This window comes from Trematosphaeria pertusa, assembly GCF_010094035.1.
Source record: "Trematosphaeria pertusa strain CBS 122368 unplaced genomic scaffold BU26scaffold_5, whole genome shotgun sequence".
Lineage (NCBI taxonomy): Eukaryota > Fungi > Ascomycota > Dothideomycetes > Pleosporales > Trematosphaeriaceae > Trematosphaeria > Trematosphaeria pertusa.
Window position 1 is genome coordinate 2,074,386 of NW_022987216.1, and position 26,191 is coordinate 2,100,576.

General features: G+C 54.0%; 10 protein-coding genes and 1 non-coding gene across 11 annotated transcripts; 3 read left to right on the plus strand and 8 right to left on the minus strand.

The window, feature by feature from the left end:
* Positions 1 to 1,218: 1,218 nt before the first annotated feature.
* Positions 1,219 to 2,099, minus strand: BU26DRAFT_603758 (uncharacterized protein; the record flags this gene model as incomplete). Its single annotated transcript, XM_033835454.1, has 2 exons — positions 1,706 to 2,099; positions 1,219 to 1,646 (listed from the first exon to the last, which is right to left on the minus strand). Exons 1-2 carry the CDS (start codon positions 1,752 to 1,754, stop codon positions 1,219 to 1,221), a joined length of 477 nt encoding a protein of 158 aa, XP_033686312.1. The 5' UTR covers positions 1,755 to 2,099.
* Positions 2,100 to 2,798: 699 nt separating this feature from the next.
* Positions 2,799 to 5,701, minus strand: BU26DRAFT_603759 (PFU-domain-containing protein). Its single transcript, XM_033835455.1, has 3 exons — positions 5,448 to 5,701; positions 4,920 to 5,373; positions 2,799 to 4,852 (listed from the first exon to the last, which is right to left on the minus strand). Exons 1-3 carry the CDS (start codon positions 5,493 to 5,495, stop codon positions 3,054 to 3,056), a joined length of 2,301 nt encoding a protein of 766 aa, XP_033686313.1. The 5' UTR covers positions 5,496 to 5,701; the 3' UTR covers positions 2,799 to 3,053.
* A 1,438-nt stretch (positions 5,702 to 7,139) lies between these two features.
* On the plus strand, positions 7,140 to 9,041 carry BU26DRAFT_280646 (uncharacterized protein). The gene is made up of 4 exons (XM_033821508.1): positions 7,140 to 7,544; positions 7,591 to 7,784; positions 7,841 to 8,195; positions 8,636 to 9,041. The coding sequence occupies exons 1-4, from the start codon at positions 7,504 to 7,506 to the stop codon at positions 8,907 to 8,909; spliced, it is 864 nt and encodes a 287-aa protein (XP_033686314.1). The 5' UTR covers positions 7,140 to 7,503; the 3' UTR covers positions 8,910 to 9,041.
* Positions 9,042 to 11,372: 2,331 nt separating this feature from the next.
* BU26DRAFT_280703 (uncharacterized protein) lies at positions 11,373 to 11,964 on the minus strand. Its single transcript, XM_033821509.1, has one exon. The coding sequence runs from the start codon at positions 11,869 to 11,871 to the stop codon at positions 11,488 to 11,490; it is 384 nt and encodes a 127-aa protein (XP_033686315.1). The 5' UTR covers positions 11,872 to 11,964; the 3' UTR covers positions 11,373 to 11,487.
* A 2,758-nt stretch (positions 11,965 to 14,722) lies between these two features.
* On the plus strand, positions 14,723 to 15,645 carry BU26DRAFT_518004 (uncharacterized protein). Its single transcript, XM_033828713.1, has one exon. The coding sequence runs from the start codon at positions 15,108 to 15,110 to the stop codon at positions 15,501 to 15,503; it is 396 nt and encodes a 131-aa protein (XP_033686316.1). The 5' UTR covers positions 14,723 to 15,107; the 3' UTR covers positions 15,504 to 15,645.
* Positions 15,646 to 16,298: 653 nt separating this feature from the next.
* Positions 16,299 to 17,474, minus strand: BU26DRAFT_423829 (uncharacterized protein; the record flags this gene model as incomplete). The annotated part of the gene is made up of 5 exons (XM_033823533.1): positions 16,299 to 16,731; positions 16,779 to 16,972; positions 17,019 to 17,184; positions 17,247 to 17,381; positions 17,428 to 17,474. 5 exons carry the CDS (start codon positions 17,472 to 17,474, stop codon positions 16,299 to 16,301), a joined length of 975 nt encoding a protein of 324 aa, XP_033686317.1.
* Positions 17,475 to 18,549: 1,075 nt separating this feature from the next.
* Positions 18,550 to 19,575, minus strand: BU26DRAFT_503846 (zincin; the record flags this gene model as incomplete). Its single annotated transcript, XM_033826719.1, has 3 exons — positions 18,550 to 18,615; positions 18,686 to 19,134; positions 19,173 to 19,575. 3 exons carry the CDS (start codon positions 19,573 to 19,575, stop codon positions 18,550 to 18,552), a joined length of 918 nt encoding a protein of 305 aa, XP_033686318.1.
* Positions 19,576 to 20,505: 930 nt separating this feature from the next.
* On the plus strand, positions 20,506 to 22,515 carry BU26DRAFT_603764 (Zip-domain-containing protein; the record flags this gene model as incomplete). Its single annotated transcript, XM_033835456.1, has 6 exons — positions 20,506 to 20,657; positions 20,706 to 20,807; positions 20,855 to 20,995; positions 21,054 to 21,279; positions 21,333 to 21,675; positions 21,726 to 22,515. 6 exons carry the CDS (start codon positions 20,506 to 20,508, stop codon positions 22,154 to 22,156), a joined length of 1,395 nt encoding a protein of 464 aa, XP_033686319.1. The 3' UTR covers positions 22,157 to 22,515.
* Positions 22,516 to 22,842: 327 nt separating this feature from the next.
* BU26DRAFT_t24 lies at positions 22,843 to 22,914 on the minus strand. Its single transcript has one exon. It is a non-coding gene; the product is annotated as a tRNA-Cys (tRNA).
* BU26DRAFT_518009 (uncharacterized protein) lies at positions 22,911 to 24,493 on the minus strand. The gene is made up of 4 exons (XM_033828714.1): positions 24,340 to 24,493; positions 24,165 to 24,288; positions 23,853 to 24,110; positions 22,911 to 23,799 (listed from the first exon to the last, which is right to left on the minus strand). Exons 1-4 carry the CDS (start codon positions 24,375 to 24,377, stop codon positions 23,350 to 23,352), a joined length of 870 nt encoding a protein of 289 aa, XP_033686320.1. The 5' UTR covers positions 24,378 to 24,493; the 3' UTR covers positions 22,911 to 23,349.
* A 178-nt stretch (positions 24,494 to 24,671) lies between these two features.
* BU26DRAFT_603766 (uncharacterized protein) lies at positions 24,672 to 26,026 on the minus strand (the record flags this gene model as incomplete). Its single annotated transcript, XM_033835457.1, has 4 exons — positions 24,672 to 25,254; positions 25,312 to 25,572; positions 25,629 to 25,752; positions 25,809 to 26,026. The coding sequence occupies 4 exons, from the start codon at positions 26,024 to 26,026 to the stop codon at positions 24,877 to 24,879; spliced, it is 981 nt and encodes a 326-aa protein (XP_033686321.1). The 3' UTR covers positions 24,672 to 24,876.
* Positions 26,027 to 26,191: the final 165 nt, after the last annotated feature.

Sequence of the window (26,191 nt, forward strand, 5' to 3'; positions counted from 1 at the left end):
GCGGTTGGGAAGAGGAGATAGGCAGCTCGGCGGAGGGTTTCTCCTCTGCCATACCGCTTTGGACTACCATGGCGGTGCACTGCTATCTGGTGTCTTATCTCTGGGTCGCGGTTGGTGGTGGACTTCGCTTGGGAGAGGGTTTCGATGGGCGCGTGGAGCGCGAGGTGAAGAAGTTCCTGGTTTGCTAACCGTTCCGTCGGAGTACAAGGACTCTACAGACCGCGGGTGCAATGGTGCACAGTTAAGCGCGTGCAAGAGGTAGTATCGCTGAATACACACCCCGTTCGTATCGTATCGTGTCTTATACTTCGTAGTCCGCAAAGAAAGAGAGTCGTTGAATACAAGTCGAATAGCAACGGTGGTGTGACACGAACACGCTCGTCTATATATTTACATCTATCCCCTCTCCGGTCCCTACATGACTCCTAAATTTCTCTCCTCGGTCCCTAACAGCCTTGCGTTGAGGTTGTTCGGACGCGAAGTTGGTCTCGGGCCCGAGAGAGCTGCGCACGGACCAGAATGTTCCTCCCAGGGCGAAAAAGTGCGAAGTCGAGCGCTGCACGTTGAACTTCAAAGGATGGTAAAATCGTCGTTGAGATATTGTACTTGGTTGTTCTTGTGATGTAGCTAGGATGCCAGAAAGAGGTTTGGTGTTGTGGGTGGTAAGGGGATTAGGGCACACGATCGAAATACTTAAGACGAGGATTGTGCGACTTCAAGGAGATCACTCGAGCGTGAAGACAATACTGATTATGTGGCTTCAGCATAGTGGGTTCAATGATGCGCGTAATAGATAAGAAAGACAGCTAGGCTTCCAGCTCTTTGACGCAATCATGATCACTTCGTCTAGGTTGTCCGAGCCCTAGATGTCGAATGCGCATACCGGAGCCTGAAGGGTTTCGGTGCGCGGTCCGGATTCGATACAGTGAGTAGATGGTGTGTTTGAAGGTTAGGCGATGCGAAGAGGGGGGTACCAGATGTTTGGCTGGTAATATACGGAGAGACCGTTCGTTTCTTCTCCGCGGTTATTCACTATCATACAGGCATAAGTTCCTCTCGATGCTATACTTACCCTATACTACATTCTCGCCCCTTAGCCATAACCACAGAAGCGTCGTGGCTTCTCATTCCCTCCGGGGTCACCCCTCGCGGCGGCACTTATGGCGCAACCAACGCCTGCCGCCAGGCTAAACAGCTCTGCATCAAAACCTTCCCATCCTAAGCTTTCGGCTCCTTCCCCCCAATCACCCCACTCTCCCTAATCGCCCCCCTACTCCCCGGCCAAACAACCCCCTTCTCCACATCCCCCTCCGCCGCCCACCTCTTCAACTGCTCCATGCCCACGCTCCCCAGCGCAGCCTCATGCGTCGAGCTCAACTTCACCTTCGGAACCCCCTCCTCATCCACCCCTCCACTCAACGCATCTTTCCACCGCGCCGCCTCGAGACAATACCGCTGTCCTGGCCCCACGCCCTGCTTCCGCAAATCCAAGCCCCGATTCGCGCTGAAGTCCAGGAAGCCATCTGTGAGCGTCGCCGCGATGGGCGCTGCCTCGTTGCAGAAGCCTGTTTTTATGGCAGAGGGGAGGGGAGAGGAGGAGGGTTGCGAGCGCGGGTTGGAGTGTTGGTGGAGGGGCTTTTGGAAGACTATGCGCGTGTCTGTTAGCCTGAGTGAGGATGCAGGGTCGTGCACAGGGGAGACAGACCGTTTTTCTGGCGGACGTCGATGGAACCTTGTTCGTTTTTGCTGGACATGTTTGGTCTAGGAGGCCGTTTTCAGACTCTGTCCAGGGGCTATTTTCCTGTCTAGGCCCGTGGTTCGTGTTCCCGAAAGATAGGGAAAGAGGAGTCTCGGAACTCGGAATTGGATCTCGGAACGTGCGCGTTTGGGCGGAATGAAATTTTAGTCGACGCCGCCAGGTAAAGATATCGGGGGTAATAGCAAGATAGAACCTGAAGGGCGGAAAAGGCAGGAAAATGGGTATTATGAGAACGTGAATGAATGGAGCGTTCGTGTCAACGCTTTACCCTCCCTCCTCAATCTCATTCATCACCATGACCTGCTCTTGCCCCCAGAGAAATCCTGACGTCAACCATCCTCATCCTCATCCCCCCTTCCCCACCCTCTCTCCAACCCATTCCATTCCACCCCCTCTGACCTACATCTCCCCCTTGCGCAAACGACCCCCGGGCATCTATCAAAAGTCCAACCTCGAGACACTCTGAAACTTTTTCGGAAAGCGAAGAAAAGCTGCAGTTGGTTAGCTAACTCTCCGCTCACCCAATCACACCCACGCCTTCCGCGACAACCCCGAAATAGCAAAGTCCGTCTGCATCGGTCTTGGCAAGCTCTAATCCACCGACATCTCCACGCACGCACACACGCAACGCAACGCATGAATCCGCTGAGTCAACCAGCAAGTTTTCGCCAGCCGTCTGGGCCACCCAAGACCAACTTGACAGGATGTACCACTGGTAGAAACGTTTTGCTTCTGAGGCTTTAAACGCGCAAGCTGATCGGCGCGCGTTCCCGCCCTTGGCATTTCCCGCCCGCGCTAGCGGTGAGTCGGCGTTTGTAACCGCCGATGTGAATGGGTCATGATCATGCAGGAGTGGGTGAATAATGGGGCAATTGTGGGGTCATAGTCGAGCGGCTCTGGGATCAATGGAGTGATGATGATGAGTATGTGGGGGGCGCAAAAACGGAGCTGCATGCAGGTGCGTATGCATAGCCGCGCACGCGTATCTTGCTTGCTTGCATGGTGAATTAAGCTTATTAGATGGACTAAGCTTGCGCCAGCTGGATTGACGTGACATGTCTTTTGACTGGTGGGCAAGACGTCATGTGGGTTTTGTATGTGATGCTCAGCCTCACTAAGATGTGAGAATCTCTACCTACGAAGGTTATGCATACCATCGCTAATAAAACCAATGCCAGTTTATCCATGTCTATGCTTATACACACTGCAGCCACTACTGCAACTCGCATGCCTCTGGGGCGGATCACCCTCCAGACACCATGAGGCTATGCCACTCGAGCGAATTGCTTCCTCGTCATCCCTGTAATTTCTCTCGAATCTCCGCCACCACGTTTTTGACTCGAGGCTCCTTAGCCTTCTTCTCTGCGGCCGAGATAGCGGTGCCAAGCTGCAGAATATCGCGTCCAGCCTCGCAAAAGTCGTTGCCTAGGCAAAGAAGTGTCCCTGTCGCGACCAGCGCTCGGTATATGGCCTCAGAATCCGTAGCACTATTCAGAATCCTCGAAAGGTCGTCGAGCAATGACAGTGCCCGATCGGCGTTATTCTCCGACGTAAGGAGGACTGAGTAATTGATGCAAAGCGTGGTAACAGCGATGATCAGGTTACGGTTTGGCGAGGTGAGGAAGGGGGAGATGAAACCGTGCAGCTGCTCAAACTCTTCGCTAGCCGTCGCCCTCCCTATTTCGGTTTTGAACAAGTTGCTTAATGACCGCACTGCCATCATCGTGTTGTTCAAGGGGGAAGTAGGCTCGAAGACTCCCGACTGCGCGAGGAGTGTAAGAATGTTATGGTCAGTCGTCAGATAGGCACTGGACTCCTCAGCTGCGAAGAGTAGCCGCAGGAGATCGAGGCCGGGAAGACGCTTCTCGGGCGGCCATTCTGTTGCGGCCTTGACAATTAGATCGATGGCAGCGAAATCGACGTCCTTTAAGTTCCCCCTTTCCATCGACGCGACTGCAGAATTTAGTTGATCGATGTCCGACGGATTAAGGGACAACCCTTTATTTCCATCGTTTACCAGCGCCTGGTTGAACTCTTGCAACTTCTTGAAGATAGCTTTGTGACTTGCGGTGAGAATGTCAAGGTAATCCTTTTGGGGAAGGATCTTAGGCTTAGGTGCAGGGGGCTGCGGTGGCGCGGCGGGTGCTGCATCGCCGGGACGATACCGCGACTCCGTGCCCCAAGGGTCAGCACCTTGTGCAGCGGACTGACCTAACGTTGCACCTTGCGTATTCTGCACGATGAAGTTCGTGACCTGGTCGAGATAGGTAAGGGGCAGTTTGTTGTCTTCGCAAAACTTGCGCGCCACCTCGTACGGATTCTGCGACAGATTGTATGGCAGTTTCAGGGGCGGTTTCCCGTCCTCGATGTCGACGTCGAACACGTAATCATAATCCTTGCCGTTATGAGGGATTTTGCGCCCACTGCTGCCAGCTTGGTCGACAACTGTCCCAACGTTGGCCCACTCGTTCGCACCCATGGACCACTGATATGCTGAGATGTTACCGTTGGCTTCGAGGATCATTTGTACCTGTCCTTCCTTTGTGCCGGACTTTTGTGTGAGGAACTCCGGGCCAGGTAGCTTCTCTTTGTTGATATCGCCCACTTGCTGCTGCGGTATCGAGGATGACTTGACATCATCGTTGAATTGTTCAATGGCCGCGGGATCAGCATACCGCTCCGCCGCGCGAGTGAAAATGCGCACTATGTTGTCGCTTGCTCCTGTTACTATGTCGCCATTCTCAGGACATGCCGCAACCGTCCACACGGAAATTGCGGGATGCGTGATCGTCTGTATACATTGCTGGTTCTCCCATATGCGCACCGTCCGATCTTCTCCGGAGCTTACTATTCGTCCATCGGCGAGAGCTGCAAGCGCATATATGAAATTTTCGTGGCCATGGAGCTCGTATACTTGGCGACCATTCAAGGTCCATAGGCGGACGACGGCGTCATTCCCCGCAGAGGCAAAGTGGGCTCCGGATGGATGGTTCGCAGGTAACCTGCATAATGCTCGTACGACGTCGCCGGTTTGTATCGAGTGGATGAGCTCCCCTGTAGGCCGGAATATGCGGATTTCTTTGTCGGCACAACCTGCGACCAGCGGTTAGCCCCGTTCGAAGCCGATCGCAGAGGAGCAGAAATAAAGAGGTCGCAATACCTGTTATTATGGTGGAGGGATCGTAGGCCAGTACAGCCCACACGGCGGCACCGTGGCCTTTCAGTACCGTAGAGTCCCCCCACTTGCCCACTTCCCAAACTCGGGCATCTTGGTCCCAGCTGCCACTGATTATCAACTTCCCGTCTGAGCTCGCATCTAGCGCGCAGACATTGGAGCCGTGCCCGATAAGCAGTGCATCGGCGTCGTTGTCGAGAGCTTTGCTTGGTTGCCGCACATCAATGATCTGGTCTTTCCCACTGGAAACGATGAGGCCCTCAGGATAGGCGGAGGAGGGAGGGACGATGGTCAGCGAATTGACGAATTCCTTGCCATGCGTCTTGATTGTGCTGTCATAGGTCGGCGGATTCGAAGCCTGGAGGGTCCATAACCGCACTGTGAAGTCCCTTGACGCTGAAACGACGGTATTGGGGTGGGGAAACGCGACACTTCGAACCTAGGACAGCAGTCAGCGGGCGATCATCAATGAGAGCACAGGATATCTGGGGCGGTAGGGTGCTGGGAACGTACGTCGTCTTCGTGGCCGCGCAGAGAGGCCGAGAGCTTGTAGTCGCCCATGGTTGCGCGGGGCCTGTGGTGCGGAGAGAGCGGACGCAGGGCGGAGCGCTAAGAGGGTGAGAGTAAGAGAGTTGTGAGCATAGGCCGCGGGCTGCTTCACGGGCTGGGCAGGGTCGTGGACGGCGAGCGATGTTTGTATGAAATTGTTGTTGGAGGCTCTCGCGCCGGTGCGTCACCGCGGGAGAGAGGTCTTGGCAGGAGCCCGGTCTCGCTTCTGGGCCTTTCCGTCCACCACACCATTCTTTCCCCAACACCAAAACACCCTCACCACACATCGCGACGACAACTCGTGAATTAGCGAGGCCGAGTGCGCCCACCCCGAGCTTGCAATTTCACACTATACTCTCGTTTCTTCTCTACGCGCTATTGATTCCAATATTGGTGGTAAGGGCTCAATCTGGCTCGACGCTGTGCTGTCAGGCGGTCGGTGTCGCCGCCTCAGGCCTCGCTCTCAAGCCTCACAAGCCTCATGAGCTCTGGGCTCGTCCACAGGGTGCGGCTGCCGCCGCTGCGCTTCTTCTCGCTTCTCGCGTGAAGGCTGGGCTTGGCCACGATCGCTGGGCAGCCTGTCGCGATCGAGCCGGAGGCACTCGGTCTGTCCGCGAACCGGCGTGGGTGTCCTGGGCAGCTGGAAATCGAACCGGTCCCAGCCATGTTCTCACTACCTACTACTGCGAAATGCTCCTGAGCAGGTCACGAGGCGTCACTGTTAACGACAGCACATCCAGCTCCATCCGTCCCATCCGAAGAAGAAGCGCCCGCTGTCCTGCAGCAGACACGGGGGACATGCCTGCTTGACCGCGAGGATGTTGCAGCTTGGGGAACGCGCTGATGAATAGGAACCCGTGGAGAAGCGCAACCACATCATGGGACGTCTAGATCGCGACCTCAGACTGGTAGGGATCCACACGCTCGCCTACACCACGAGCCCAGAACCGGCTCGCGTAGAGGCGTGCGGCAGAGCAACAATACCATGGGTCTCCCGCGAATGGCATCTGCAGCAGCCAGCACCCCGCACCCTGATGTGGACCTTCATTTTCCGCCCCGCCCCTCATTCATGCCTTCACCACGGCGGGCGGTGCTTCCGTTTCACCGACCGCGTCGAGTTTTGCAGCAGCTTTTGATGCGTAAACAAAATTAGAGGGTGCTAGGCTGCTGGGAGCTACCAAGGGAGAGTCGAGTTGGCAGCGCGGTCCCAGCAGCGCAGAGGACACATTGTTTTGGCTGTCTGCGCCGCCAACACCAATGCATATCCCAATTCGGGTCTCGCCAGCAGCCATGCCGTTTGCCCTGTCCAATGCGCTACAGCCACCGCCTGCAAGACCTCGTGTGCGACGTCGTCTTCTCCTGCTGCGCTGACGAGGCGTCTGGTTCCGCCCTAGCAGAAGCCGTTCGCTACACGCCCGCCTGGTCCCATGCCACCGCGACTGGGCGTTGCGCGTCAGCTTGGCTTTTGGGATGATGGCGGCAAAGTACGTCTGCCCTGTGACTCGCCAGATTCGTCTAGAAGCTCTGGGCCTATGCAACTGGCGGAAGCATTCTAGCTGTTGCGCCCTGAAAGGCCAGACGCAACCCTGGCCGCGCTTCAGGAATACAAAAAGCGCGCATCCCTCCCAGATTCGACTTTTTGTTTCGCAGCCGCATCCACCACAGATCAGCGCATACTTAGGTCTAAGATTAGGTCATCCTAACATCGGCACATCGGTTACTGCCCGTTTAGACGCCCGCTCGAATCCGCCGGTTCGGTCACCGTTCGACGCTCGGCGAACAGCGCCCCTGCCAACCACGGATCTCACCGTCGGTGCTCAACTGATCGTCTACCGACCCTACGTAAGGTCGCCCACCATCTCCTGATAAACGCGGTACCTCGCAGCTCTCTCGCACTGCAGATCAGGGTCCTACAACAGTCCACCTTCAAAAGGCCTCCCGTTCCTCACTTTTGTCTCCAACATCCACCTGCGAATTTCCAAGACCAACTACCTCGACCATCCTCCTACCATCATCCATAATGGACTCCCCAACCATTGAACTCATGTCCGCACTGGCGTCGTATGTTCAACCGTTTCTTTTAACAACTCTTGCTAAGTTGTCCCAGAATGTTTGAATCCGGCAAATATTCAGACCTGACCATCATTTGTGGCGACAAAAGGTATTCAGTCCACCGCGCTCTGCTCGCATCACGATCAACCTTCTTCGATGGCGCCTGCCGCAACCCCTTCCGCGAATCGGAAACTGGAGTTATCGACCTCACCGAAGACGATCCGGAAGCTGTGGAGCATATGGTACACTGTAAGCACCAGGCCGTCCTGCAATCGCGAGCGCCCTTCTGATTGACCCTGTTTCAGATTTCTACCATCTCGACTATCTAAGCAAGCCGCTTTCTCGCAGCTCCTCACTGCGATCGTCTGGCGCCCGATCACCACGCTTTTCACGACGAGCGCCCAAGAAGGTCAACTTCGCCCTGGTCGAAGACCCACTACTTGCAATGGCGTCGGCAGCTGGCAGCGCTATGCCCATGACACCCCCAGAGGAGCAGGCCAACCAGTTCGACGCCCTGGATGCGTCGGCAAAACTTCCTGAGACACCGACGGCTGACCAATTCACGGAGGACCCTTTCGACGCCGTGACGGCGGAGCCAGAGGCCGATGTCGAGAGACCACATCTCATCACACACGCCAAAGTGTACGCAATCGCTGAGAAGTAAGTGTGCCTTAGCTGCGCCTCTCCTTCCATTTTGCCTCATTCATGCACCTCCCTTGTCCCGTTGCGGTGCCGCGCGCAGACGTTCTTTTCCGCCCACGTTTCCTTGGGCGGCGACTCTGAGCGCCGACCCCGCGATGTGCATCAGCCCGCGCGGCGGATCGCCAATCAGATCAACCCGCGCACGGACCGCACGTCAGATCTGCCCCCGCCGCTGCCCGGGCTCCTCCAATCTCAACCTCCTCTTTTGCTGTCGTACCGTTGGGCCTCCAATCAGCACCGCAAGCTTCCCCATCCCCTTTTGCTTGCAGTGCCGGGAGGCACCAACGCGTCAGCGTGCAACGTCTGCCGGTTTTCCCTGTCTGCAATCCCCCTCCAATTCTGCCAGCTCCAATCAGCCCCACGAGACGTCAAACTGCAGCCACTAACCGTCTCGACAGATACGGCATTTCTGGCCTGAAGTCTCTCGCCCGAAAGAAGTTCACGCATCAGATCGAGGCACACATCAACAGTGACGAGCTGCCGGAAGCTTGCCAAGAAGCGTACGAATCCACCGTCGACACGGATCGAGGACTGCGCGACGTCATTATCCAAACCTTCCGCTCCCACCCAGACCTGTCCCTCCGCAAAGACGTCGAGCTAGCTGTGCGGGAAACGCCAGGACTCGCTTTCGAGCTCTTCAGGATGGCGAGTGGTCTGCCCGTCACATCATGAGCCTGCACTATCTCCCACCAATCCTCATTCACGATCGAGCATGCCTGTCACGGTTGCATATTCCCATCCTGGAAGAGCGAAAAGTACCCGCGCAGCGTTCTTAGACCCCGATGGCTTGTGCGATGAAACGGTCATCCCTGGGCCTATGACGAACGACGGCCCGGTGGAGTTCAAGTGTCATCCTCGGCAGTACCTATCAGCAGTCACAGTCCGACGCATTGGCGTCAGGCGTTCTGCAGCAGCGACAGCTGCAACAGCGGAGCATGCAAAAGACGGCAGGTTCGTTCGCGCTCGCTGACCGAGACGCCGCCAAGCTTCTCACTCATCTTTCTATTTTGCGGAGAAGCCTGCGCGCGATGTTACACCTACTTTTCTTCCGGCCTATGGGCTGCGCTACCGCTTGCTCGGTGGTACTTTTTGTTTTAGGCCTTGATTCGATTCTTGGATATCCTTACCTTATCAATGATACCACCTTCTACCTTCGATTTGCGATCATGGTGCCTTGGATCGAGTTTTGTAAGAATCATGCAAGCTAACACTTTGCGAATCAGCGACAGTGTTTCATGCATGCGTACAGCGTAAACGTTGTACCTTCCCAAAGGAGTAATCCTCGCAGGTGTCGGCGCCTTTCGTTTCTTCAAAGTACGCCGTTCCACCGCCCCTGACTATACTTCCGCTAGCCAACCACTACTGTTCTTGACACTGCAGTGACGTTCGAACTGGCTCTGGTCACAGCGCCTACCTTTGTACTAGTCAGTACCATTGAACGAGCAAGGCCACACGTCCCATAGTGACCATGGTACTCCCGCAAACTCAGTTCCGCGTTCTAGATTCCTCCAAGCCAAGCGAGTTTACGCGCGTCCTACTCCAGGGTCCTTTTGGTGGCGTTTCTCGACGGAAAGCGTGCGGGATTTGCGGCTTCATCCCGCGGGATCGTTATCGATAAGGGGACGGGATGACGTCGCCGAATGCGAGCAACGGCGGATCGCCCCTCGCGAGATTGAGGCATTGTGCGGCGACATTGCGTAGCTGCGTTTGTTTATTACGATGAGATGGTAATTAGGAGGAGAGGGAGAAGGTGGCCTAAGGTGCAGCATCCGTCATAACCGGCACCTTTTGTGGTATGGGGTTAGAGGTAAGGAGAGCTTAGGCGTACCGCCTGCAGCCTTTTAGGATAAAGGAAGATCGAGGAAGATCGTTTGGTAGAGGGTATTCTGGATGGCGCTTGCTCGATATCGCAATGACGGGACCAAGCTGGGTGGTGGGGAACGCGGAAGCGCATTTGCTTCATCGAGCTGGTGGTGCAATCGTGCCGGTGTTTCATCTGGGTTCTTTTACCTTTCTAGGGACGCAAGGAGGTTGGCGCGTACTATGGTGCGTTGGGGAATTGGCTGACGCGATCGTGTTTTTGTTACTGGTGGGAATGGGCTACATGGATGAAGACGTAGTACTTGGCTTTTCTTCAGTGCGCACGCTGGGTATGGGAGGCGCATCGATATCTGAAAGGATGGAATTTGGCTTGACCATTTTTCAACCCTGCCGTCGAGGCGTCTTCGGACTAATAACCGTCCTCTGGTCTTCAGTAGCTTATGGAGCTGTCCAAGCGGAGTGGCCTTTTCTGATGAGAGTGCGGCGAAACGAAAGTGCAACGTAAGGGATGAAATGACTTCTAATCGAAGGGACAATGTTAGTATGTGTAAGAGATGTTCTAAAGAATTCTGGCGTGCTTTCTCGGCGCAAGCCAGCGGCGAAGTTTACAGGATCTAAGGCTCTGGCATCCGACATATCTCTAAGTAACCAGGACAGCGTAAGTAATAACCTACCTATCTTTCTGGTTCTCACTCTTATCGTTTTAATGCGATATTTTATTCTTCCTAGCGTGAATGAGGAGTACTTCTCTCTACTCTTAGCTAATTAATCGCTCAGTCGCCTTCTGCAACACACGCAGTAAGCTAGCAAATCCTCCTATTTCCTACCGCACAAACTTCCCATCCGCACACCACTCGAATACCTCACTATACCTTCTCGTTCTAAACCAATCCCTCCCGATCCACTTCGTCGTTCCTCTTCTTCATCGCTGTGCCAAGCCCCACTACCACAACCTATATATACCTCTACCAAATGCATTACTAGCACATACGACCATAGGATCAGAAGACCACTGCATCCCGTCTGCTCTGCGAACGTTAAACCTGATACCGGCGGATTAGTAGTTAGGTGGGTGACCACTAGCGAATACCCGGCTGTTGTATGTTTTTGCCTTTTTTTGCCCCTTGCTTTTGACGGTGTGCGAAGGCGGAGTGCCACATGAAGGCAAGGAGAGTAAGGTTTGATGGCAGAATTAGACATTTATCGGAAAGGAGCTGGTTGTTGGAAGACTCGCTCCTTGCGCTAAGAGAGAGGGCGGACTCCTTGGAGTTCCCTTTGGCCTTGGAAAGCTAGTCCTGGAGACCTTTAGCGTGCAATGTGTGTCGCTACGTTTGGTGAGCGCCGGCTTCTAGCTACGAAGAGGTACTCTGTTCGCTCCTATCCCTGAATCCCCCGTCTGGGACTTTGCCGAATGGAGAGAAGAGGCACTTCATCGTACCCACGTTATCGTGGTCAGGAATTCCCTTCTCATCCACAGTGTCATAACCGCCAGATCAAGGAATTGGCACCTCAAAAGAAAAGTGAAGGCCTTGAGGGCCAGGATGCCGAAACCCGGTTGGTGAGAGGCGCCCCAATTGGAACAAGAGAACGAAGAAGTAGAGGGCGAAAACGCGGAAGACGCAGGAGAAGACGACACGGAAGATGAAGGCATAGAGCATGAAGAAGAAGGCGGGTAAGACGGAGAAGGAAAACAAGATGAAGATAATGATGCCGAAGACAGCCGAAGAGCAAGGGTCCCATACATCAGACCTGGGCGGTGGCCTCTTTCCTCAAGCCAACGGACATTCAACGCAACACATCCTCCCCACCGCATCCACTCTAGCTAATTCAGGCTCCCTTCAGAAACCAGGACCTGTCAATGACCACCTGCCAATCCGTTCCTAGGAGACACAATCCTATCTCTCCGCATAACGCCCCGCTACTAAAACTCCAGCATATATGTCCCAAAGTACAAGCGCATACTCCCTACAGTCACATCTCCATGCACTTTCCTTATTCCCTCAAGATTCAGGTCTCTTCCGAATACATCTTCCTAACAGGGGATCCCATGTCACGCAGACCTCCACGCAGCGAGCCATACCCAACTCTCCGCAATACGGGTCTCGACCTTGGAAAACACTCCCGAGATCCCAGCGCTTCAGCGTCATTGTGCTGCGCATCGTGAGGATGCTAGCCGGCTTGTCCGCCTCGAGGAGATACATAAATGCGATGCGCAGCGCCGTTACCATGAACCAACCGCCCAGCATCCAGCACATACGCGGATCAAACATCTCCTTCAATCTGTGACCATCGACTCGTATATCCTCTTCAGGATCTCCAACCTCCCAATGGACCTAACCCGTACTCGCACCATCTCGCGCGGATACAACGCTCCCGCTCCACCACTCTCCCGCCGCCTCATGTCCATCTCCAAAACAACATACCCGAACAACACAACGTCCTCCTACTTCACAAGCGTAACCGAGAAGTCCGCACCCAGGAACCGTGCATCTACACATTCGAGAATGCGAGCCGGCGAAGGAGACCCGCGTGGTAGAGAGAGTGGTCGTACGAAGGGATAGTGGCAATGGATTGAGGAGGGCGAAAGAAGAGTATACTGTTAGGGATGCGCATAGTGGCGTGGTGCTGAATGTTCAGAGGAGGATATAGGAGTTGAGGGAGGCGGACAGGGGCGAAGTAGTGTGTGTAGAGTGCCTCTCTTCGGATTGGTCGGGGTGCTGGGTTAATGACAAGTCGGAAAGGTTGGCGCGTTATTGTTTCCGGTTCAGATGGAGTCACTGTACTATATCACTGTTTTGTTTTATGAAGCTGGTGGTCATTTCTGGCTGTTTCAAAACCTGATACGCCTCCATCATAGCCTCTACAAAGTCGGGCAGGACAGGAAAGGCATTGTTTTCCAGGCTTTTCGCGTCGAATGGATCAAAGGGCGTCGGGATTATCATGGGTGATGTTTGCCTGGGGCCCGGATGGGATGCATGCAGCATTCCCACGTAACCAGTCGTACTGTGTAGACTTTGCGTCTTGCCATGGGGAGTTGGCGCGAGACTTACAGGCCACATGTACTAAGTTCAGCCACTTTGTGGAATATTTGCACCTTACATTGACTCAAAGACGACGAATGTGTTCCAGCGAAATAATTCCGCGGGGGAGGTGGGTGGTGAGGAACGGTCCATGCGGCAACGGGTGTCTCTAAAATGGAAAGTTTGTTTTTGAAGTATTTCTTCGTGACTTCTCTCATGTGTGCGGATAGAGCAGCGTGAGGTGCTTCAGCTGGCCGTGCGTGGATGGAATCGTACGCGTGGATAGCGTAGCGTGAGGTGCTTTAGCGGTTGACCGTGGACGAGCGAAAAGCACCACGACCTATTCTGGTTTGGACCAGCGGTCTCTTGAATAGGGTGGACCTCTTTAATTAGATCATCTACTTCGTTCGCGCGGTGACGGGGAATGGCGTCCAGTTGGGAAGAAGCCCCTTCCCGACTCCTCGCGCTGGAACAGGAGTCGTGTCGGCGAAGTGCGTCATCGGCCGTCTCGTGCCCATGGGTGTTAAAGTACGTGTTCAAGGCATATAACAGCGCTCTAATATCATGCGTGTGGACTGAGTGTCAAGAATGAACGTTCGACGAGGATAGCAGTTGGTATAGCACAGCCTGAAGAGCTTCAGAGGCTAATGGCGGGAGCACGCCTGATGCCGATACGGGATGAGAACTGGTTCTCGGGAGCAGCACACAGCTCCTCATATATCTGCTGCGGATCTCTACCGCGCATGGAGTGTTTGCCTTTTGGTTGCAGGGAAGCGTGGGTAACGCCGACATCCCAATTTTCGGTTTCAGAGTGGGATCGGGATCGGTACCTCGTCCTCTGGCTGAGGGTAGCTGTCCAAGCCTTCGTCAATCCTTTGCAATGCGAGAGAAGCAATGCGTTTCGAAGAATGGCAATGTACTCGAGGCCAATTGCATAGAGACGGGCGGCGAAGTATGCTGGCTACATAGCATGTGAGCGATTAATCCTCATTATTTCGTGGGTACGGAGTAGAGACTGCCACTTACGATCTAATAGTCACGCCTCATTCCTCTCGCAGGACCGCCGAGCGATGACATATTCCGTCGTGGCTTCTAGACACGGTTGATATTGAAGAGTGAAGACTACAGACTGCGGTGGAAATTGGAGAAGGATGAATGGGTCTCCACTAAGCTAGGAATGCTCTAGCGTTATGTGGTCCGAGCGTAGAATCTTTGCAGCTCAGCTCTCTACCGCCTTTCTTTGTGCAGACGGCGGAACCCATCTTCATTTGATCCAGCTCTCAACCCCTACGTTTGTTGGCAGCGGATATGTAACATCAGTAAAGCCAAGAAAGCCAGAGCGGCCTTACAGCCCCAAACGACGCTCGAAAATAGCAGCGATCATGGCGCTCCCGCTCCGCCTAGGACATCTCCACACCCCGCCCTGCCTTGGTGCAAACAGCCCACGGAAGGGCCCGTGAAATGCCGCCATTACCTGATCGCGGCATAGCCCTGGTATTCGTTCGTAGAATTCTTCGAGAATTGGCCGAACGCAGTGTAGCCGCGTGGTTGGTGGTTGGGGCGCGGCTGAAGCTAAGCATAAGCTTAAATTTCGCGCTGCAGGCTGCGCCCCGAGCTACGCTGAAGTAAGAAGCAACCCGTCGAAAACACTTCGTATCCACACCGACTTCGCACGGAGGGTACTTGTGCGCAGTGCGAAATGGCGGAGCTGGAATGTACCACAGTAGCAGAAGCTGAGGAGGAGGCTCGCTGAGGTAGTCGGCGAACAGGCTCAGCAGCGTACTGGAGTACCTCTACGACGAGCAGCTCAGACGCATCCTAGAGGTATAAAGCATGCTGTCTTCTCCGCCTAATTACTTTCCATCATCACCACCAACAATCCAAACCAACAATCCACTCTTCTCTTCCACTTCCCTTTCGGTTTCTTTCCGTTTCCTGAGTTTTACGCATCTCCTTACGACACTCACTCCACGAATCAACCTTCAACCCACCAAATCAATCCAATCCAACCAAAAATCAATCAATCAAAATGCAGTTCACTCTCGCCCTCGCCGCCGCCATCTTCGCCTCCGCCATCAGCGCGGCCCCGGCTATGCAATCCCGCGACACCGTCTACCCCCTCATCAAGGTCTCCGTCATGAACGACCAAACGGGCCGCTTTGCAACTGTCGAAATCCCCGGTGACGGCCACGCGCACGCACTTCCCGACCTCTTCCGCGACAGCCCAATCGACCAGGACGGCGCCATCATGGCCACTTCGGCGCAATTGATCTCGTACACACCCCTGACGCATTGCTTCTTCCAGAACGTCAACGACATTATCAACATGTACGGAAAGGGCCAGAATTATGTGGATTTGGACGGCCAGGCTGGTGTTGCTGCTCCCCGCAACATGAACGCGTTCAATCTGCAGTGCAACGCTTAAGGGATTACAGATTGAGATGAGAGGAGCAGTGGATCTTGCATTTTGGTTTTGTCTTTGGAATTTTTTTTTTTTTTTTTGCATAGCATAGCGTCGGGGGTTTTGAGCTTGGCTTTCAGAAATTTCGCTTCTTGTCGCTCGTTCAGATAGAATATAATTCAAGTGTTTACTCTGGCATACTGCGATACCGCCCCTCCTGAGTAATAGCGACTGACTAACTATAGCTGAACTTGGTAGTATAGGCTCTGGGATTCTAATACGGACTTGCTGTCTGCTACTAAGCATTTTGCGCGAATGCGACTAAACCAAGAATGGACTAGCGTAAACTGGACTCCAGGGACCTCGGAAGCAACCATGGTTCCGCCTAACCCTGTCAACACCGCGATGATGTAGGCTTCCAGCAAATATTCCTCAACAATCCAACAATCTCAACAAGAACGGTTTTTAAGGAGTCCACCTATGGCCTAAGCGCTAACCTGGAGACGCGACGTTCTCTCTTCATCCCAACGCGACCTCACCTCGCATCGGCCCTACAGTCACCCGCATCTCGAAGAGAGTCAACCAAGCTTACGCATATCATCCTGTCATCATCTGGATACATCCTCAATACCGTGCGAAGCCATTACAGTGTCTGCTCCCGCGGTCGGTCATGGTTCGCACAGGTCACAAAGCCCGGGGCACTATGCAGACTTGGGTGTACAGATAACGATATCTCAACTGCGCTCTATCGGTCTACCTTATGTCATTATCACTAGGTCGTCGCGATTTTGCCGCAGACCCTCTCTACAGGCCCTCATTTCAGGAATAAGTTACAGGCATCCCTCCAGGAAGCTCGTCCAGCCACCCGTCGATTTCTTCATTCACTTTCCGCTCTACTTGACATTTGTTCGCGGTCTGCGTCGACTGCATCTTGAGCGTTGGGCAATTCACCTGGCAATTCGCATCCATGGCCCTCTGAAGCGCGTCACCTTTCCAGCCGAAGACGTAGTCCGCATGCGTACCGTAGCCTGTCGCGTCACCCATCGAAAACACGAATGGCTGTGAACCATCCTCCGGCCACTCATTCGGGTCATTAAACTGGCGAGTATCCCACGCGACCTCGTACAAGATCTGAGGAATCTTGACGGGATGGGATTCCGGGCACGCGGCACCCATCTCGAAGGAGCCGTTGGCAGGATACGCGACATGAGATTTGTGGTCGGGAGAGTCGAGATTCTTCCCGTCCCAGCAACTGCAGGATGTTAGCGTCGACTGAAGAGAATAAGAGCCTAGACTTACGTGGGGAAGAAGTGGTTGGCTCGAATGCCGCCCGGGCAGGGCTTGGGGGGAAGCGTCCGCGTATCCGTGCCCATACCGGGCGCGCCGATATCTCCCGAGAAGTTCTCACCCCAGCAACGGAAACTCAGCCCGCGGGCATCGTTATCTCCAACGTAGGAGCGCCTTATTGGATCCCCAACGATCATGCGGAATCCCTGGAGGCCGGTCAGCTCGCGCTAGAAAACCCATTCGCCAACGTACTTTCTGGAAAGCGGTAACCATCGTCTTGCCATCATATGGGGGAATATAGTAAACGGTGATGCCGCCGTTTGCCGGCTCCAGGTACTGGTTCGCGAAGGTCGGCACGCGATGGAGGGAGCCATTGCGCGCTTTGAAGAACAGGACGGCAGTCCAATAATTCGAGAAGCTAGACACGTGTACAAAATCAGCGGAGTCCGGTAGAAGGGTACCCATGCTCGCCTCACATACTCTTCGGTGAATTGACACGTGGTGCAGGTCGCAATACTCGGTAGATCGTCGTTTGGATCCATGGTGGTATTCAATGCGTTTCCTCCCACGAGCTGATGAAGATGCGGCGAAGGTGCGACACCAGGGTTGACGAGCCTGAAAATCATCAGCGGAGTAAGTTCAGATTTGTGATGCGTCGTACGGATCGATCCGGTCAACGACAAGCTGCGAACATGAGAACCGCAGCATGGCGCTTGCTGGCGCGGCGAGCGCAATCGCGACGACTGAGAGCAGCTGCATCTTGGACGTATACTGTGCAACAAGAGATGTACGATGCCAGGGTTTGCATGGGCTGTCCGTCTGCTTATATCACCTCCTCCATTTCCACAACGGACAATCTATTTGCTCGCGCCGAGTATGTCCTATCTCTTGGCCAAGACTCTTCGACCCAGCAGCATTCTTCATCATTAGCGTTGGGATTTCGGCAGGTACATGGGGCATACAGAGCCCCATCCTGGATGATGCCCAGCCTTCTGGATATGTTCCGCTCGGCCTGCGAATCGATAAACGAACAAATGAAACATGAGAGTTACACGGGCTTGTTGCGCGAATGTGCGGGGAGCTCGAGATTGAGGCGAGTTTAAGCTTAATATATCCTCCGCATTCTACCCGTTCGCTAATGCACAGTTCATGGATCGCGCCCCATTGCATCCCCATATTAGGATAGGCGCAATATCAACGGCAGAGGCCCCACGGCTTATAGATGTCTCAGCTTCTGGAAGCCAGTGCGGCCCCACAAAGTCCAGGTCCAACGCCCCTTTGTCGCTCGACCGCCAAGAGGAATCGATGGCGTAGCTCGGAGGACCCTAGACGAACAGTGTATCAATCGGACTGGAGCAGCACAGCGCGAGAGAGAGATTGGTGTGGACCTCCACAGTGGATGCGCTCTAATCAGGCGAAGTTTAAACTCAAACTGAGCCTTCCACCTAGGATTTGGAGGATGTGGCCCCACAGCAAGCGACCTCATTGGAATCGTAATATCGCGTTGCACATACAAACAAAACGCATCTTACTTCTCGCTATAGAAAGCAAGAGCTGAAAGTCTTCGCTAGGTAAAGACCGAAGATTCATGAAGGTATCATAGACTTGCCTGGCCCTTTACTCAAGCCATGCCAATAGAGGCAGCGACGCTTCGGTATAGGGTAAGGTTTACCACGTCTTCAAATGCGATGAGCACTGATCACTTTTCGTCAATGTTGGCCTCGGTACAAGGACTATTACCATTATATTTCGATCTTCTCGGAGTACTATTCCACGCCCATCTCTACCCAGAGCCCTCGATCCTCACCGGCGAATCTGTCTTACCTTCAAGAGCAGTGCACGACGCCATCTGCGTGAGTGTGGCATTCCTAGTCCTATTAACCTCTATTTCCTACTAACGAGAATTTGGGTCAACGTACTTGCGGAGCCGCGGAAGTGATGGAAGGAGTCTCCGTCTCAGTCGCACTGGGCATCAGAGTCGCGCTGGGGACCTCGGAACTTGTCGCAGTCCATGTCCCAGCGCACCCGGTGCCCGGCAATGCGATGTCGTAGGCATATACCTCCAAAGCAAAGTACTGCAGAGTATCGCTGTTCCTCACAGCCTCTTCCGGATGCGTCTGAGCAAGCTCAATGCATTCGTCGTACTCGCCCGCATAGTGCTCTACAACACCTTCCCCGACCTTGGGGACGTGCAGGAGACGGTGGAGCAAATCGGAGGCCCAATAGAAGTTCGTTGCGCCGTTGGCAACATCATATCCAAAGCCGCACATGGCATCGAGAGACTTTCGGGTTTCGTATGAGAGTGGGCAAATGACGGTTTCGAGCGTTGCATTGTCGCCTCGCCAGTGGCCCATCCTGGGGCAATCAGCTATGATCGGAAAAGTATCCGAAGCACGCGAAGCTTACCTTCGAGCGCACAGTTGCCATCCGGGTTATCGCATCGGAACAAGACACCCGCCTTATCTCCATTCACGATCTTCTCGAACCATCCGATAGGCTCGCCCGTGCTGGCATTGCCGAAATACTTCTGGTAGATCTCCGAGGAGTTACCCCAACGGAGAATGTGGTCCCTGGCATGAGAAACAAGCTCCATGGCCTCGTCAAGACCACGCTTGATTTGCCTCGCCTCGGTGTTGTTACAGGAGGAGTGGATGGTGAAGTCCTTCACGGCTCCTTCGTCCCATGCTGTGGGTGCCGGAGTAGCTGCCGCGACGGTGGTGGTCATGGACTCTTGCCTTGCGATACGGGCTGGGGAGGCAATAACCGAAGACACTCCAAGCAAGAGCAGGGAGAAGCGAAGAAGAGCCATGGTGGTTGCAGAAACGAAACAAGTCGATATATTGGGTCAAAGTTAGACACGAGGCACAGGGGATTGTATGGATGCGAACTGATGTTGGCCCAGATACCTGGTTCCAATCCTCGCAGCTGGCCGCAGCCTTTTATAGCCTCATCGTCCAGTCAGCCTCCGGGATGCAGTACGGCCTCACCGAACGGATCATCCCTCTTTCCATGTTCGCGCAGCCGCTTACGTCCTCGAACAGCAGGTTCTGCGCTCACTCTGCACCCCAACAGCCAATGCCGGCCATCTAGAACGGCACCTCTACCAGCTTGGCAGATGCAATGGCTTCCCGGAGAGGAGTCCTCGTGGGAGCTTTCCTGCCGGCCAAGGTCGACTAGGTGAGAAATTGGAAAAGAATGGCATATGGCGGCAGTCGCAAAGTACCTTGATGGGCCGCGATGACTGAAGGCTCTTCACGCCTAGCAAACGCAGCGACGCCTCTGGAGAACGATGTTGGAGTAGTACAAGCCCCCGCGCGGCGTACTCCGAGGGGCGTTAGTCATCGTGCTCGCCATGCCAAGGCCAGCAGTCCCGGGCATTCACTGCCAAGATCGACGCCAAGGCGACAGGCGGAGACTAAGCAAATATTGGTCAGGCGGCTTTCTCGATGCAGGCACCCTGAGAACAGCGACAGCAAAGCGACCGAATCAAAACGGAAGCCAAGTCGCGACAAGACGCTCCGCTGGACATCATGGTACTCACGCAATCCGCCCACGCCAAGCCTCACCTTCCGTATTCCAAATGGTGTTTTGCGAGCCCTCCGCCATCACGGTGCTTAGCCGGCGGAAGAGACATCTCGCCACCCTCAACCTCTCTTTATATCAAGAGCGCGAGCGGATCAGAGCGCAGCAGCCTCGCGGATTTGCTGAGGGTGTGTTGTGTTCACGTCTCCCCGAAAACATGCCTGTACATATGAGATCCGCGTTTTCAGCCGCCATATTGCTTCTCTGCGCGACTGCGGCTGCACAAACTACGACATCAGCTCCTTCAACAACCGCAGCAGCCCCGGCGATTACAGCTGTCTCAGACTGCCATGCTCATAGCACAGTGCAGTGAGTCCCCCGACATCGGTTGGCCTTGTGGCATGCTAATATAGCAAGATATTGCATGGTGGGGACCGAGGAGTACCAGGTTGTTGGGCCGACCAAGACGGAAGAGTTCGAGTCGCAGTACACAGACTGTCACACACATGGCGATGAAACGCGAGTATGAGCCTCTCTCCGAGCGCCCTGTATCTAACCTCAAGTAGGTACTGCGTGAACTCTGCAGGCGACGATGTTCAGATTCTCGTCGAGAGCGAAGAACATGCCGAAGAGGAGCATAACGAAGAGGAGGAAGAAGACACGACGCATAACGAGGGCGAACACTGCCATTTCCATGCCGGTGTTGAGTGAGTCGAACGCTCTCTGAGCGACTCCGGGTGGGGCATCAGGCTAACGGGGCGACAGACACTGTACTGGCGGCGATGAAGAGGTTACTTGCGAACGAACTGATCGCAGCTACAACAAGCCGCTACGGATCGGACTGCTGTTCGTCATTCTAGCTACCAGCGCTATTGGAGTCTTCGGTCCCATAATCGCCTCGGCTTTCTTCCGCATGTCCCAGAAGAGCATCGTCTTTTGCGTGCTCAAACAATTTGGAACAGGAGTTATTCTTTCCACCGCTTTCGTCCACGTACGTTTGCCTTTCAACGCACTATTCCAGCCACGTTACTGACGGGAAACCAGCTCTTTACTCACGCCGACCTGATGTTCGGCAATGAATGCCTGGGTGAACTCTCGTACGAAGCCACCACGGCGGCTGTTTTCATGGCGGGCTTGTTCCTCTCCTTCCTGGTCGACTACCTTGGAGCTCGCTTCCTGCTGTGGCGTGAGAGCAAGAAGCGTGCTGCAAACAACGAAGCTGGACAGTCTGCATCTAGCGAGCTCGCGCAGAAGTCCGCTTCAAGCACCCCCGATGGCGCAGACGTGCACGGCGATATGCGCGGCTCCCATGACCATCTGCACGGGAACATGGACGCCAAACTAAACGTGATCGTCCTCGAGGCAGGAATCATCTTCCACTCACTCCGTCAGTAGATCACTTCTTTCCAGGGGGAACTCCGTGCTAATCTCCAGCAGTCATCGGCCTCACCCTCGTCGTATCGGGCGACTCCTTCTTCCTCACCCTCTTCGTCGTCATCCTCTTCCACCAAATGTTCGAAGGCATCGCGCTGGGGACCTGCATCGCGGGGCTCCCTAAAACCGTCGCCTCCATGTCTCAGAAGCTCCTTATGGCTAGTGCCTTCGCGCTTGTCACGCCTCTAGGCATGGGTATCGGCATTGGCGTCCTCGACCAGTTCAACGGGAATGACCCATCGACACTGGTGGCGATTGGTACGCTAGACGCGCTGTCGGCGGGGATTTTGGCATGGGTGGGGATTGTGGAGATGCTAGCGCGGGATTGGATTCATGGCAGTTTGCTGAATGCGAGCGTGCTGAGGACAGGGGGTGCGATGACGGCGCTGGTGGCGGGGATGGCGATAATGAGTTTGTTGGGGAAGTGGGCGTAGGATTTCCGCTGGTTTCTTTTCCGGGTCTTATGGTGTAGACTGCGTGTGGATGTGTATGCTGGACTTCGTTTAGGTTGGCATGGAGATGCTAATTCTGATATGGCACCTGCGACTAGTGAGAATAGAAGAAGACGCGCCATGTCTGGATTACATTGCTGTTCCGCATGGTGCAGAACTGAATGAGCCAAGAAAGGGTTCTGGTAGACATCCACCCCGGAGCGGAGCCTTCATCACGCCATGCCCAATTTGCCGGGTTCCCCTACCAATTCGGCCGCGTCTTCTGGTACTATCACTTCAAAGCCAACACCAATCCCCAACACTGCCACCAAGAGTAAAAACGTAGGAAGTACAAGCGAGGCAAACTCACATCACATATACCTACCCTATTCCGCGCTCACGCAGCCCTCCTCCATGCAAGTATGCTGTGATGTATTGGTAAGTTACCTGCTTAGTGATGGTGTAGATGATCAAGGACGAGATCTGCTGGGGAGACGCATAGATGCCGGTGTTTGTGATGTGCGGTGCCTCGTCGGGTGTGGATACTGCAGTCGGGCGGGATATTTTACGAATGGATGAACGTTGAGGAGATTCTTGAGCCTGCTCAGTTCCGAATGGAGTCGAGGCCCGTGACGAGGCGATAAAAAAAAGTAGAAGAGCTGATTGATTCAGAAAAAAATGAGGGAGTTAGGCCCGATCGCGAATCGAACGCGAGACCTTCAGATCTGCAATCTGTCGCTCTACCACTGAGCTACCGGGCCTTTCTTGCGAACATGCTGTTTTTGCGACGGTAATGGATATATATGGATAGCGAAAGATCTTGGAGCAGGGCTATAATGAGTAGGAGTAGGGCTATGATGAGTAAGGAGATCTCTGGTTTTGCGAGCATCCCGTGCGGCGGCGAGGTTGCACACTTTACTGTGCGAATGGGTTGCCGAAAGCGCACCCTGGTGTCATTCTGGGTCCTATGAATCCTGCCAAATCGGAAAGAAGCTGGCTCCATATACGGAGTCGGCGCCTTCAGACGAGATAACTATAGCACACCAGGGCCGAATGAAAGGAAATGCTTCTGTTTCGGGTCATGAAGCCTGATTGGCTTCGACCGTGGACACTGGATTGAAATGCTCTGCCGGGCGGAGAAAGAGTGTCGCTTTCCTCAGCGGGAGATAGGGCCTAGGAATTAGCGAATAGGGTCCCTATGAAGTATGCTTCCCAAATTGCAGGCCTAGTACAAATGTAGCGAGCTCTGGGACCTGCTCCAACTTCTCCTTCAGTCGGGGATACAGGCCAAATTGATTCAGTTGTCCTAGTACATCGTAGGCCAGCCATACTCTGAGTCCGATATCCTCGTCAGGAGTGGTGGAGAACGCCACGTCAATGGCATCGTACAGGAATGGAGAAGTGGAACGGTCGACTTTGGCTCCGGCGAAAGCGCTTGCGGCATACGTCTTGAGACCATCAATGTGGTATTTATCCGCAATGGCATAGACCTTGGCATGGACGACCAGTTCACGGTCTGACGGGAATAGATGTGTGGGCGGATGTGAAGAGTCTTCGTGGGCTTGTTCAAGCAGCCTAAGCAACTGCCGGTTGACGAGTCTGTCCATATCGCCGGACAACTGGACTCTCCCAAGCACTTTCTCGGACTTCTGCAAGTTAATCATTTGGTTCGAGTAGTGGCGGGGTTTTCTGGACTCACCAATACCTGCCCATCACTGGCTATAATTTTGATGAAGCGATCATAGAGATCTCGCCTCAGGGATGGGATGCCTTCGACCAATGTACGTGCTTGCACCTTTTTGTTTGCAGGAAGGTCCACAAAATTTATAACCACTCTTACAGAGGGTTCGTCCTGGGCGCGAGGAACTTCGTATTGCTCCTCGTAGAGGTATTGGATCATGTATTTCACGATCTCCGGCTCGTCTTCGGCTAGATCCATTCGGCCATCCTCGCTTTCCTTCTCCACAGTCAGCAACATGTCTACGCGATCGCACCATGACATGTTACTGACCTTGCCGAATCGACTCGCAGCATCGAAGACATCGCTCTGGCTGCACAGGATGGCCTTGTGGACGTTATAGACATCGTCGCCACAAGTGATCACAAAGTCGGAGTGCTTCCCAGAAGCCAGCAACCTGACAACTCAGTCATTTGTGATGAATAGCCGAGCTTGGAGCGCTTCGTACGATTTAATCGCATTGGCAAGACCGCCGGAGGGGCCCATTGGAGTAGGCGTAGATGAGCGCGTGAATCGAGACGAGACGCTAAATGGAGAGTGGCCAAGTGTGTGATTTGTGTGGATTGGTTGATGGTTGATCCGCGAGTGTCTCTGTCTGATCGTGGTTGAGGTTGCCTGGCGCCTGGTTGAGGCTCTCTGGATGGTCATAGCGCAAGCTAACCAAAGACGGTAAAGATTCAAGCTAAGCCTAGTTTAGCCAACTGCTGCATGTCGAGAATATAATTTGGTATGCTTTGATAGACAGGCGCTATACATGGCCGGGTAAGATATTACTAGTCACTCGGTAATTGTGGTAATTAGGGGTATCTATGGCTTCAATGCCCAAAACATACGTGAGCGACGACGGCCAAGGTGGCATCATTAAAATAACGCTATCGTACAGAGTGAAGAAAGGAGAGCAAGAAAGTATACATCACTCAGTTTCAGAAGGCCCGTACTCCGAGTGTAGTAACCGGTAAGCTAGATCTGGTAGCTCCTCCAGGCACTAGCCCAGCTCCGGGTACATGCCGTAAACGTTTTTCTCCACGGCGATGCGCCCAGCAACGATGTCGCGCAGGCAATCGTCCGTGTCGGGAGTAGATGTGTACACGAAGCGCACGGTGTCGTAGAAGCTCTGGCCCGTAAATATGTCTTCCATCGTGTCCTGGAACTTCTCGGCGGCTGCTTCCTTCAGGCCTGAGATGTTGTACTTCTCGGCAAGCGCGTACACCTCGGCGTGAGTTCGCAGATACTTGCAGCAAGGCGGATCGGGGAACTCTTTGGTAAAGTTGTTGGAAACGGTGACCACGTGATTGTATACTTCATTGACCGCAAGTTCTTGAGCTTTGTCATCTAGCTGGAGCATGATAGCTCTATCGGAATCCTGACACCTCCGGTTAAAAATGGGACCACACGCGTAGTCCAAAGCGCGAGCGCCTACCTTGTAAATCTGTGGATGGTACCGTTGGATCGCTTCCACGAGCACCGTACCTAATTTCCACACTGTCATGTCGACCCGCCGCGCCCACGTGATTGCGGTATTGTTCATCGAAGCAGATGGATCCCTCGGCAACATCACATGGATCGGACCGGATGCATTGTCGGACGGTAGATGATAATCCAGGCCGTACAGATACTGCATCATGTTCTTGACGGTCTCGGGGTCATCGTCAGGCAGATCGACCTTTCCTTCCTCGCCCTCCTGTTAAAAGCATCAGCGGTTGAATACTGAGTGAACGAATTCAGGATGGTCTTTACCTTTCCAAAGCGGCTTGCAGCGTCGAAGAAGTCGCTTTGAGAGCAAACGATGGATTTATGCACGTTGTACGTGTCGTCACCGCACGTGATGACGAAATCGGAATGTTTTCCGCTCTGCAGCAACCTGTGCACGCAAAGTTAGTCAAGCTTGTGTCTAGCGAGAATAGAAACTGCGCATACGATTGCATTGACTCTTGGAAATGTTCATATCGTCGTTTGCCCACTATGGTGTACGTAGGTAATTGGTTAAGGTTATTCGTAGCTCTTTCAGACGTATTTCGGAAACTTGACAACGGAATCGCAACGTGAAAAGGGACGAAATGCAGGATGCAAGCTGACCGGCGAAGAGCGAGGGCGATGAAATAAATCTTGGGGATGTAGTCGGCGTGGTCTCGCATGACGAGGGTTGAGATGAAGGTGTCAGTGCGCGCTATTGAACAACTAGACCTCTTTTGGCCGACGCGAGCGCGTTATCACTTACAAGAGTCGTGCTCTTGTCTCTTCTTGCAAAAATCAATACTTTCTCCTGCGCCATCGAACGAGATCATTTCTCTATAGAGATG

Excerpts from the sequence above, each read along its gene's own strand:
- BU26DRAFT_603759 (XM_033835455.1), bottom strand. The coding sequence starts at position 5,495 with ATGGGCGACTACAAGCTCTCGGCCTCTCTGCGCGGCCACGAAGACGAC. Across the intron at positions 5,374-5,447 it reads TGCGCGGCCACGAAGACGAC|GTTCGAAGTGTCGCGTTTCC; the intron begins GTACGTTCCCAG and ends CTGCTGTCCTAG. Across the intron at positions 4,853-4,919 it reads TCCCTCCACCATAATAACAG|GTTGTGCCGACAAAGAAATC; the intron begins GTATTGCGACCT and ends CGCTGGTCGCAG.
- BU26DRAFT_280646 (XM_033821508.1), top strand. The coding sequence starts at position 7,504 with ATGGACTCCCCAACCATTGAACTCATGTCCGCACTGGCGTC. Across the intron at positions 7,545-7,590 it reads CTCATGTCCGCACTGGCGTC|AATGTTTGAATCCGGCAAAT; the intron begins GTATGTTCAACC and ends AAGTTGTCCCAG. Across the intron at positions 8,196-8,635 it reads GTGTACGCAATCGCTGAGAA|ATACGGCATTTCTGGCCTGA; the intron begins GTAAGTGTGCCT and ends CCGTCTCGACAG.
- BU26DRAFT_280703 (XM_033821509.1), bottom strand. The coding sequence starts at position 11,871 with ATGCGGTGGGGAGGATGTGTTGCGTTGAATGTCCGTTGGCTTGAGGAA.
- BU26DRAFT_518004 (XM_033828713.1), top strand. The coding sequence starts at position 15,108 with ATGCAGTTCACTCTCGCCCTCGCCGCCGCCATCTTCGCCTCCGCCATC.
- BU26DRAFT_518009 (XM_033828714.1), bottom strand. The coding sequence starts at position 24,377 with ATGGGCCCCTCCGGCGGTCTTGCCAATGCGATTAAATC. Across the intron at positions 24,289-24,339 it reads CTTGCCAATGCGATTAAATC|GTTGCTGGCTTCTGGGAAGC; the intron begins GTACGAAGCGCT and ends CTGAGTTGTCAG. Across the intron at positions 24,111-24,164 it reads CTGCGAGTCGATTCGGCAAG|GAAAGCGAGGATGGCCGAAT; the intron begins GTCAGTAACATG and ends ACTGTGGAGAAG.